The following is a 13,056-nucleotide window of genomic DNA, read 5'->3' on the forward strand; positions in this document are numbered from 1 at the left end:
GTCCTCCCAAGACCTCCTGCTCTCTAGCTCCCTTGTCACCTCTTCCCATGCTCGCCTCCAGGATTTCTCCAGAGCTTCTCCCATTCTTTGGAACTCTCTACCCCAATCTGTCCGACTGTCCCCTAATCTATCCATCTTTAGACGATCCCTGAAAACCCTTCTCTTTAAAGAAGCCTACCTGGCTACTAACTAATAACACTGTTTCACTTTCTCCATCAGCTCATCCCCCACTATTGCCTTTTGTATCAATTGACCCTCCCTTTTAGATTGTAAGCTCTAACGAGCATGGCCCTCTGATTCCTCTTGTTACAAATTGTATTATAACTGTAATGTCTGCCTTCATTTTGTTAAGCGCTGCACAAACTGTTGGCGCTATATAAATCCTGTATAATAATAATAATTAATCCTATCAGATTATTTTCTCTTTTGTGTCCTGAAGATACAACAGGAAATGAGGAGAAATCTTTCAAAGGTGATTGGAATTTCCAATTTCCATCTATACAGATATCTCTCTTTCACCCGATCAATTCCTCCATCCACACTTAACAGCGCAGCTCTAGAATTTCCTTCTGCCGGCTGTGGAGTTCGTGCCAGTACACTTGGGCTTCAAATTTTCTGCACACAGGGCCTCCCACCACTTTAATTTCATCTGATTCAGCAGGAATTTGCTGAAATTCAAACCATGTATGGCCACCTTAAAGTGGAAACTCCACCCAAAGGGAAGTTCCACTTTAAGACCTTCTCCCCCTCTCCTCTTTCAAGAATGGCACTTTTGGGGAGGGGTGTAGCGGGTACCTGATTTTGACAGGTACCTACTCCCACTTCCACCCTGACCATACAGGCGATCAGAGCGGAAGTTGTCCCCCCCCCCCCCCCTCCTTGCAGTCTTCTTGGACACGTCACAGTTCCCAGAAGACTCTGGGACCATTCACAAGGCACAGAGTGGCTCGGGCAGGCGCAGTGGGCATCTGGCTGTGAACCTGCAAGCTGTCACAGCCTGGTGCCCACAGTTAAGATGCCAGCGCCGGAACCCAAAGACTAGTGAAGAACTAGCCAGCGTGAGGATGGCACAGGATTGTGGGACAGGTGAATGGCTGTTTATTAAAAGTCAGTAGCTATGGTTTTTGTAGCTGCTGACTTTTAATATTTACACAGGAGACTGGAGCTCCTCTTTAAGGGAGTTGTCACGGGGAACGGTATCCTTATTGAAGGATTTACCCTCACCTATTGCTCTGTTGGCAACTCTAAATTTTAGGATTTGCACTCACTTTCTGTATATGACAATGGTCACCAGGACAGATAGAGAGGTTGAATCCCCCCAGCAGGGACACAGACCGCTATAAAATCTTGGCAAAAGTTATAACCCCCTTCCAAACTGTCCGAAGCCAAATCTAATTTAAATGCATGGATTTATCAAAATATAACATTTGTTGCACTTTTGATCCTTTAATAGGTGAACCCATGCATTGTACTTTCTTTTACGTTTTAGTTTTAGTTTTATTTTTATTTTGCTGCAGTCTATTCTTGATTCATTGAAATGCTGTTTTCTCAGGCTGTGTAATGGAGCTGAAATACATGTACTGTAAATCTAATACTTGCTGGAAAATATCCTCCTGCTAGTCCTTTGTGTGAACACAAGAGGGCAGGATTTATCTAAAAAATACATAGTCATTGAAACCTGAGCTTGGCTGCTTCCCATTACCACTAAACTTGCTTAGGGGAAGCAGACAAATAGGGTGGTTCACACCAGTTAAACCATCATTTCCAGTACATGTAAATGGACCATATGACAATAGTTTTTCTGTCTTGTTGGGGTGTGTTTTTTTTTTTTTTTATTGCTCTGCAGTCTTAACATCATTATAGTTTAGTAACAGCCTACTCTAGTACCAGATTACTGTCTTCTGAAATTGGTATACCTTATTCGTTTTACCAAACAGAGGCTTGATCTCCAATCGCTGAAATGCTATTGCTAGCCTACTGACAGAATAGTTAAGTAATTATAGGAAACAATTTCCATTTTAATGTATGTGTGAAATGGAGTTAATGCTGTCATTTTCTTTAAATTCTACATTCCAGACATTCATCCCTGAATGCATAGGGCCCTACCTACATGTTAGTACCACAGTGTTCATCCCCATCCAGGATGCAATAGACTTTGACAGGCTGCGAAGCTGGATGCTACCCCTGTGCCTTTCAGGCACACTAAGTAGGGGTCGACCGATTATCAGGGGCTGATATTCGCTTTTTTTTGTGAAGAATCGTTATCTGTCACAAACTTATTGCTGATATTCCCTCAAGGGGTTGTACCGACGGCCTGCTTTCTTGTAATAACAACCGATGTGGCTAAGCAGCCGCTCAGCTGTTATTACAAGCAGCGGGAGAGGACGTCCCCCCTTCCACTGCCGCTGCGCCTGGGTCTCCTGTCCCACTGGGAGGCCTGAGCGATCAGCAAGGCACGTGTGTCGGCTGGGCGAAGACCCGAACAATGCTGGAATCTGCTCTGATTGGGTCTCCGATGTAGTACCCGGAAGCAATGTCATGACATCACTTCCGGTTACTGGAGCCTTAACCACTTAAGCCCCGGAAGATTTTACCCCCTTCCTGACCAGGGCCTATTTTGCGATTCGGCACTGCATGACTTTAACGGACAATTGCGCGGTCGTGCGACGCTGTACCTAAACTAATTTGGCGTCCTTTTTTTCCCACAAACAGAGCTTTCTTTTGGTGGTATTTGATCACCTGTGCGTTTTTTTTGATCATCCGCTATAAACAAAAAAAGAGCGTCAACTTTGCAAAAATAACAATATTTTTCACATTTTTTTATATGAAATTCCCCGAAAAAATGTAAAAAAATTAAAAATTTTTAACATTTTAGGCCATTTTTTTTTTACCATATGTTTTTTAAAAAAAAAATCGCAAAAAGCGTATTTTGATTCTGCGCAAAAGTTATTGCGTTTACTAACAAAGGGAAACATTTTTGTTGTTTTTTTTTAACGCGTAATGGCAGCGATCTGCGATTTTTTTTTTTTTTTTTTTTTTTTTGCGGGACTGCGACATTGGGCGGACAGATCGGACCCTTGACTGACATTTTTGACACTTTTGGGGTTACCAGTGACATTACTACAGTAATCAGTGCTATACGTATGCACTGTTACTGCAAGAATGACACTGGCAGTGAAGGAGTTAAGTGTGTCCTAGGGGCGTGTTTCTAACTGTGATTGGCTGTGGCTTGATGTGTAAGAACAATGATCAACGATCCTACATAGTAGAACCGTTTGATCACCATTCTTACACAGGGAGAACTGACAGGCGGCTTTGTTTACACTAGCCACCTGCCTTTCTCCCGCTGTCACGGACGATCGCGAGTGACCAGCGGACATCGGGTCCGCCGGTCACGCGCACAGAGGTGTCCGTGAACGAGTGGGGGCTAGTGACGTACCCCCTATTGGCTCACAGGCTAGTGACGTACCGGTACGTCACTTTGCCTGCACGGGGCTGACCGCCGCAGTATATGTACTTGCGGCGGTCGGCAAGTGGTTAAGCCCTGATATGGGGGGGGGGGGGGAAGGGTGTGTAACTGTGCAGCCTGTCATTTACCGGAATGGCTGCATACTGCTGTACTCGTGTATACAGCCGTACTATCGTAAATTTGAGTACAGTGTCCAGCATTTACAAAATATAGGACATGTATGTTACTTTATGAGAGCAGAAAGGTCTTATATGACAATGGGCCCAGTTGTTTACATAATTCAATTCACTGGAATGCTTAAAACTGTTCAAAGTCAACATGGAAAAGTGCACTTTCTTCTTTATTTGATTTGGTTGCTTCTGAATTTCCAAATGGTTTGTCCCTTTTCTTACTTGGCTGTCCAGACGGAGGCAAGTGATGGTGAATATTATAACAAAGACCATGCCATCAGAAAAAGATCTTCTTTTGGCCAGGAATTTTCTCATGAACATCTTGAGAAGTTCTATGAGGTACAGTATTGGTACCCTGTGCATTGTCCTTGTAAGATGGTTTTGGTTGATCCATTGTGTGCTTGGTAGAGACCTCATAGCGCCTTGTTTTCCCATTGTGTAATTGTGTGCTTTATGTTGTGACGCCTTTTCAGTGTCTATATGTATTTGAACATCCTTTTAAAACTATATATATATATATATATATATAATGGTGCCTTGTTTAAATCTTCCCTGAAACAGAATTTAGGTCAACACCTTTTAGAAATGAGTATATTAAACCATTTTTGACTTTAAACTGACCACACAATTTTTTTTCCCCCACAAAGAATTTTATAGAAACTCTTTCTATGGAAAAACACATTAGGAATTACATTTTAGAGATAGCGTCTCCAAATCTTTTATGTTGAAATAATATACAGTAAAAACTTGGATTGCGAGCATAATTTGTTCCGGAAATATGCTTGTAATCCAAAGCACTCTAAGGCTCCATGTACACGGGACATTAGAAAAAACGTGCTGCAAAGCTAGTTCTGACGCCGGGAAAAAGCAGCTGTTAAACATGCTTTCAGTAGCTTTTTCCATTTGCGTTATTGCATGTTTGGCCACGTTGCTTTTAGCAGCGTTTTTTCTGCCTCCATTCAAAATCAATGGTTCCCTATGGGAGCCTATTGATTTGAATGGAAGTCACACCGCATCCTGATCCGACTTGCGGCGCGAATTGCACTGTGAGAATCTTGAGGGGGAACTCCACGTCAAAAATGGGGAAAAAAATGCGTGGGGGTCCCCCCCAGGTTCCAAACCAGGCCCTTCGGGTCTGGTATGGAATTTGAGGGTAGCCCCACGTCTCCGGTCTCTGCAGCTTGTTATATAGCCATTGTGGGCGTGGCCCCCGATGACGTCATCGGTAGGCCACACCCCTTCATGTCACAGATGACGTCATCAGGGGCCACGCCCACAATGGCTATATAACAAGCTGCAGAGACCGGAGACCGGCATAATCACCAGAGACCTCGTCGGAGGAGGACCGGAGGAAGAAGAAGAAGAGAAGAGCCGAGGGCAAAAGAGCAGAAGAGCGGACAGCAAAAGAGCAGAAGACCAGAGCAGAGAAGAACAGATGAAGATTTTTTAATAAACTTTCCAAAACGTCTCCTGTCGTTATTTCCATACACTACCTTTTATGGGGTGAATGGGTAGGGGTACAGTGTACCCCATACCCATTCACATAGGGAGGGGTCCGGGATCCGGGGGGCCCCCTTATTAAAGGGGGCTTCCAGATTCCGATGAGCCCCCTGCCCGCAGACCCCCACAACCACCGGCCAGCGTTGTGGGGATGAGGCCCTTGTCCTCATCAACATGGGGGCAAGGTGCTTTGGGGTGGGGGGTGCAGAGCTCCCCCTGCCCCAAAGCACCAACACCCCCACCCATGTTGAGGGCATGTGGCCTGGTATGGTCCGGGGGGGGTGGGATCGCTCGCTCGTCCCCTCCCCCTTCCTGCCCTACCGGGCTGCATGCTCGGATAAGGGTCTGGTATGGATTTTGGGGGGCTACCCTCAAATTCCATACCAGACCCGAAGGGCCTGGGGGGGACCCCCACGCATTTTTTTCCCCATTTTTGGCATGGAGTTCCCCCTCAAGATTCTCACAGTTCAAGCCGCGCCGCGAGTCGGATCATCCTGATCCGACTTGCGGTGCGACTTCCATTCAAATCAATAGGCTCCCATAGGGAACCATTGATTTTGAATGGAAGAAAAAAAACTTATAACGTGGCTGAACGTACGTTCATCACGTTTGGTCACGTTTGGCCGCGTTTCTGCGTTTGAAACGCCGGGAAACGCACGTTCGAACGCAAATAATTGCGTTCCAAAAAACATCCCTGAACTCAACTGCCTGCAAATGACTGTAAACGACCCTGTGTACATGGACAGATAAGATAAAATGTAGATGGGTTCAGGGGCTTCTGAAAAAAATGCCCAACTGCTCCTAAACGGCCATTTACAACATCCCGTGTACATGGAGCCTTATATCAAAGCAAATTTCCCGATAAGAAAAAATGGAAACTCAGATGATTCCTTCCACAACCATTTATTCATAAGGCCTTCAGTTTAGAGTCCATATAAAAAGATTATAGTAATGTAATAGGTTGTATAACCATAAAATGTCCACCCACAAATGGCAGCCTCCCAAGGGGATTAGAAGCAAAATCCAGCAGGAGCTACAGAGTATAAAAGGGAAGAGAGGTGCCTCGAAGTGTAGCAATATGGTTACATTTAGTGAAGGTTAAACATTTAGCAACTCACATGGCTGATGATTAAAAGAGGCACATCTAAGAATGCAAGTATCCAGGGTAAAGCTGTCCACATAGACCATTCTCCGCACCGCCGGCTCTCACCGCTCTCAGCCTGCAATCGTGACCGGGAAGACCACAGAGCAATCTGAAAGCGAGGCTTGAATCGCTCGTGGAACGCAGCATGGAAGGGATGACGTCAATGGCAGTGCTGAGGATGGTCTATGTAGACAGCTTTACCCCGGATGCCTGCATACTTAAATGTGTCTGTTTTAATTCTCAACCATGTGAGTTGCTAAATGTTGTACCTTCATTAAATGTAACCATATTGCTACACTTAGAGGCGCCTCTCTTCGCTTTTGTGATTTGATGCTACTTTTATATCAAGACATTGCTTGTTTATCAAGTCAAAATTTATAAAAAAAATTTTGCTTCTCTTGCAAAACGCTCTCAAACCAAGTTACTCTCAATCCAAGGTTTTACTGTATGTGAGAAAGTACCTTTTAGTTAAAGTGGTAGTAAACTCTGTTTTTTTGTTTTTACCTTCAGGTAAGCCTATAATAAAGCTTACTTGTAGGTAAAATTATTGTCTCCTAAATGTGAACCATTTAGGAGATTAGTCTAGCAAGCAGCAGCCAGAGATGTCAATGGCGTATGCACTCTGAAGGAAGGCATAACCGTGCCGCTGCAAAGTCATTGTTGCTCGGCCAGTCAGACGGCCGAAGTCACCGACCCCAGAAGGAAGACTGGGTGAAGATGGAAGCCTCTGCAGCTGTGACACGGGCTGCTGGAGGGCTTTGTTTTAAGGTAAATCTTTCATCACGTGCTAGTATGAAATACATACTAGCACATTATGATATATTGCCTTGCAGGGTATACCTTTTTATTTTCCTTTTATATAGATTTTACTACCACTTTAAGTCTATTCCTTTTTTCCTTATTTTTTTTTATTCCAGGTCTATTCTTTAGAAAAAATAAAACTCAACTCAGGGACTTTCTGTGTAAGGGTGACAAATCCTGCCTTTCTACACCCTGTACACAGCAGCATTGTCACCCTGAATACTCCCTTCCACTGCTGACTACAAGAATATCTCCCACTGCTACAAGCGCTAATAAGTCTAGTATCTCCCTCTTGAAAATGCTCACAAGTAGTCTGATTGTGAGCAAAATTCGATTAGCACAGAAGCTTGTGACCTTGGTTGGATACTTAGAAGGGAGGTTTTAGGGCTTCTAGATGTTTGGGCATGATGCTGTCTTTTAGTCTGCTGTGGAGTAACAGTTCAAGTTTACAATGCTGTTGCTGGGATATACATCAGCAGCTTTGTCACCCTCACCTACGAAATCCTGGGAGCCAAGTTTTTTTTTATATTTTTTTATTATAATTATGAAAAAAAAACTGCAGGACTAGAATCAAGAATGGAAAGAAAGAAAGAGGCATAACTTAAAGTTAACCACATACTTGTCAGGAACCATGAATCAGACGGAGACAGAAAATGCAGTAAATATCATACCTTTAATGTTACAGTAAAAATAGATTAGATCAGGAACGTAGTCAAAACATAAGCCAGGGTTTGAAAGCCAGAATGGGAAATCAGACAAGCCAGTGATCAGGAGCCAAAAATCAGTGTAGTCGGAAGCAGAACCGTAGGTCAGGATCCGGAACCAGAAGAGACGTAAGGCGGGCAAAGTCTTTAACAGGAACACAGCAGAGAAACTCAGGATATCTTGACAAGGCGAAGGCTGGAAAGGAAAGAACAAGGCAGCTTAAATATACAGAAGGGGCTGGCTGTAGGTGGAATGACGAGCAGATAATAACCAGGTGAGTCACTGAGGAAACAATTCTCTGACAGCTGAGCAGCCTGAGCACAGGGAAGAGAGGTGCTGTGAGCCCATCCCTGACAAAGCCCTCCAGCGACGCACAGTCACCACTGACAGGGCTTCCATCTTCACCCTGTCTTCCTATCGTGTTCGGGGGCTTGGGTCCTCTGAGTGGCAGGGCTGCAATGAGGGCACAGGGCCCTGAAGGAACGGTGCAAGTATGCCGTTCCTTCAGAGCGCATGCGTCGGTGATGTCACTGGCTACAGGGACACTGAATATCTCCTAAATGGTGCAAGTTTAGGAGATATTCCTTGTACCTACAGGTAAGTGTTTTAATGTTAAGAGGGGTTTTATATCAACTTTAGTGCATCTTCTAAGCTATGGTTTATGAAACCACCTTACCTGTCGATCACTATCTTCTTTCATGCCAAGCAAGATAACTACAGGGCAGAAGGATGAGGCTGCATTTCAAAATGTACAGCTCAGGAGGATTTTGTTTTGTTACTCATTAACAAAATGTGATACTAAACTTCAAGCATATTTGCCGCTATAGTAAATGTAAGCACCCTTTTACATTATGCGCTGTCCACTAAAAAAATAAATAAATGGTAATTCATGTTCCATCGTTGCTGACACCATAGTTGTTCTAATGTCAGCATGCCACGGTTTGGGGGGGAGATCCAATAGACATCCACTGTCAGAATATAATAGGACAGTGGGAGAGATCCCTGCATCGGTATTGTTCGAGTTGATCCGGGGATCTGCTTGTGTTTTTTTCCCCTTCAACCCAAATTGAATGTGTATAACCTGCTTCAACTCAACATAACTTTGTCTACCTGTTACAACACTACACTGGCGTGATTCAGCAGAGTGCTGAATAAGTGCGTATTACTGCTTGCAGCAGACTGTGACTAGACCAAGACCAAGCCACTTGCCTGGAATCAAGAAGGAGCTTTTAATTCATACATCTGCTGTGTTTTGTGACATGTCAGGAATTTATCCCAGGTCACTGAATAGGTCTGCTTTAATTTCTTATTGAATTTCTTTTTCAGGAAAAATGATATTTCTTATAGACCCCATTCCTGGCATTCTGCGAAATTTATTGAAAGCCCCATGGAAACATTAACTGCACAACTATCAAATTCTAATTTTAATCCTTCATGGAATTCCCAATACCACTCCAGGTAACATCCTCTCAATTTATCAGTCTAAATAAATGGTTATGTTATTTTAAACCTAATAGATTTATTTGTTTTAGCATTTTCTTTAAAGCTGAAGTTTAGCTAAATCCGCAAACAGAAAAAGCAGCACAAATCCCAAGTTAATATCCCTTGTGTTGATTCTTTTTGGTTTAGGAGAAATCTTCATCTTTTTTAAATGCAGTTTATTTGCCAAACAAGACAAATTAGTTAAGACTATGGACCTTTCTTTTAATGCCCTCAGCCTTATTGTTTTGTGTGCACATTCTAGAGAATGTTTTTCACCAAGTCTCTAAGGTGCTTTATAGGCATGCCTTTTACTAGTGAAAACCTCTATAGGGAATCCCTTGATAAATTTATCAAGGAATTCCCTGGTCCCACTCCACAAGAAAAAGCCCAAGTCTCCCACTTCTACCTCTACTAAGCGACTTTCCACTTCCCCCATACACCAACCTCAAAACCAAGGCTTGGCACTTCCATTTGTCTTAAGCCTTGAACCCCTAAATCCATCAAGGCTGCTCAGAAGCCCTCCTGACAATGAAGAGACACCCCCACTACACAGAGTGGGCGACATCTATTGGCATTTGTGACAGTCTATATTCTCAACATCCCTGACCTATGTGTCTAATCTGTCATTTGAAAGGAGTACAAAAGAGAATTTCTATCTCTGCCCCCTGCTTGCTGCCTTGCCTCCAATATGCAAGCGTTCGTTCAAAAACACTGGCCGTCTTGTGCCTCCTTCAGTCATGAGGAGTGGTTGTACCAACAGGTTTTTTTCAAAACTATTTAAAGTCTCAAAACCAAAGGAAGGCATTCCCCTTTATTGGACTTACAATTTAATATCATAACAGATTTATTTGGGTACCAAAATTCTGTATTAAACCAGCAAAATATGTAATTGCTTCTCTCAAACAAAGGACATTTTTGGCATCAGTAGACATGCAAGATGACTACCGTTGCTATCCCATATTCCCATCACAGCAGCATTTTCTGTATTTTGCTGTGGGAGACAGACACTTCCAGTTTGTATCACTTCAATTCCGGCTCTCCTCTGCTCCCGAATGTTGACAGAAGTGCTCACTCTTCTGCAGACACCGGGCATTCATGTTGCATGGTGCTTAGATGACCACCTGCTGAAGCCTCCTCAGCCATAAACATTCAAATTGGCCCAGAATGATGTGGTTCACAAACATACTCAGATTCCTGACAGATGAACCTTTGCTTTCCAAGGCGCAAGGCCTCATATTCCTGGCTTCTCTGTCACTGTGTGGCTTTTGAAAACCATGTGCTGAAGAATAGAGGTATAGTTGACTTGGCTAACTCAGAGTGAGAAAATCTACCTCCCACAAGATCTACCACATATGGAAGGGTTACTTTACCTGGAGAAAAGACAGACAACAGAGTCCCAGTGGGTAATTAGTTCATATTTTTGATTTTCTTTAAAGCGGAGTTCCACTTTTGGGTGGAACTCCACTTTAATCTTTTGTTAACCAGCATATGGCCCTCTGTACAATTGGGGGACGGGTTTTGCAATCCATGTAGAAACTAAGGGGATTGCTCATTTTGACCCCCTGTGTCACCTTGGGATCTCAACCTGGTGCTCTCTATGCTTCAGCAATAAGATATACCTGTGCTAAGATCTCAATAACTTGTACATGTGTATAATCTGTCGGGTGCAATCTGTCAGGTGCTAAAGTTGGCACATGTTAGCACTAGAAATTCTGGATGAACCCTCTGCACACTGCTATATATCCTTTCTAGCAAACTTTGCAATAAAAAAAAATGTATTTTTAGTTTAAACATATTGCAATACATGTTTAAGCTGGCCAACTTATTTAAAATTAATCCCTTTATGGCCAATACCTAACCTGCTCAGCAAAATGTAAATGCTACATTGGACACAATGCCAACATGGGGCGAATAGACATAAGTTGGATGAGAGCCACCAGGTTTAGATCTAGCCACTGACCTGCTGTGCAACAGAAATAAGATATACCTGTGCTCAAGTCCCAATAGCTTGTACATGTGTATAATCCGCATGTTAACACTAGAAATTCTGGATGAACCCTTGGCACACTGCTGTATATCCTTTCTGGCCAACTTTGCAATAAAAAAAATGGATTTTTACTTCAAACATATCGTAATACATGTTTAAGTAATTCCTCCATAAAGTAACAGAAACAGATTTTTTTCCCCCCATTTTTTTGGTCATTTTGGTTTTTCGTTGAATAGTAAAACAATTTAAAACCCAGTATTTATTAAATACAACCAAGCTTGATCTGTCTAAATATGTATAATGTCAAATTAATTTAGGTACAGTTTTGCATGCAGAGTAATTGCCATTTTAAGTATCACAGTGCTGGAAACTGAATATTGCCTGGTAATGAAAAAGTATTAGACTGATTTTTAAAGGCTTTAAATATTTTTGTTTGAGTAGTAGCATCTAACTGTTTTGTCTGGTCTGACAATCTGGATAGTATAGAGCTCCGAACTTATTTTATAACACGATGTAGGCAACATACTATAACCATGATTAGTCTAAAAATTAACTTTCATTAGCTTAGAGTGGACTTATAGTGGGTAAAGAGAAGAATCACCCCTCCCCCCCTCTTTAAAATAATCACAATTTGTTGCTTTGCAGCCTGAAATGAAAACAGACAGTTTTTGTTTTATCCAACTGTATTTACTCAGTGCAACTTATAACATCCAAGTAAAAGATATAGCACCAACATATCAGAATTATTTTTAAAAAAATTAAAAGACCGAATCACTGAGTTGGAAAAAGCATCACCCCCTCCTAAAAATTACTTGAAAAACGTAATCAGGAGTAGCTACAGCTTCTCAATGGCACACAAAGCTATTTGACTTTCAGCTGTGTTCATTTTCATTAGCTCAGAAAGAAAAGTGCTTTCCTGAACCAATGCAGTCCCTGGTAGTGCAACTGAAGCAATCAACAATGGGTGGCAAGGCACTGTCAAAAGATCTCTGGGATAAAGTTGTGGAGAGGCAAAAGTCAGAAGATGGATACATAAAAAAAGGCTTTATCAATGCCTGGAAGCACATTGAAGTCCCTTATTAAGAAGTGGAAAGTATTTTGTACAACACACATCCTCCCTGGTTCAGGACGTCACTCCAAACTGGGTGAAAGAGCCAGGAGGAAACTTGTCAGAGATGCAACCAAGAGGCCTACAACAACTCTGATGCAGTTGCAGGAATTTTTGACAAAGAGTGGTCATTGTGTGCATGTGACAACAATATCACACATTCTCCACAAATGTGACTTGTATGGGAGGGTTGCTAGAAAAAAGCCACTCCTCAAGAAAGGCCGCACGCAGTCACGACTGAGTTTCGCCAAAACACACCTTGAAGAGTCTGGGGCCAAATGCAAAAAGGTGCTATTGTCAGATGACTAAAATTTAATTATTTATATAACACTATTCCTACAGTAAAGCATGGAGGTGGTAATATCCTGTTATGGAGGTGTTTCTCTGCAGCAGGGACTGAAGCACTTGTTAGGATAGAGGGAAAAATGGATGGAGCAACATACCATCACATTCTTGAGGAAAATGTGCTACCCTCTGCCAGAAAGTTGTCAATGGGAAGAAGTTTTACCTTCCAATATGACAATGACCCAAAGCACACAGTGGTTGAAGGAGAAAAAGGTGAATGTCCTTGAATGACCTATTTAGAGCCCAGACTGAAACCCCATTGAAAATTTGTGGAATGACTTGAAGACTGCAGTCTACAAATGGTCACCATCAAATTTAACTGAACTTGAGCAGTTCTGCAAAGAA

General features: G+C 42.6%; 1 protein-coding gene across 4 annotated transcripts in view; it reads left to right on the forward strand.

Moving 5' to 3' along the window:
- Positions 1–13,056, forward strand: part of SHROOM2 (shroom family member 2) — a 373,353-nt gene that overhangs the window by 192,476 nt on the left and 167,821 nt on the right. For 3 of the 4 annotated variants that reach the window (XM_082245430.1, XM_082245429.1, XM_082245431.1), the window contains one exon: positions 9,116–9,247. In XM_082245430.1, the coding sequence (XP_082101556.1) occupies positions 9,116–9,247 (132 nt within the window). Of the gene's footprint in view, positions 1–3,873; positions 3,979–9,115; positions 9,248–13,056 lie in introns of all 4 variants that reach the window. The other variant, XM_082245432.1, reaches the window with a different exon arrangement.

Source organism: Pelophylax lessonae (assembly GCF_965119305.1).
Source record: "Pelophylax lessonae genome assembly, chromosome: 2".
NCBI classification, from domain to species: Eukaryota; Metazoa; Chordata; class Amphibia; order Anura; family Ranidae; genus Pelophylax; species Pelophylax lessonae.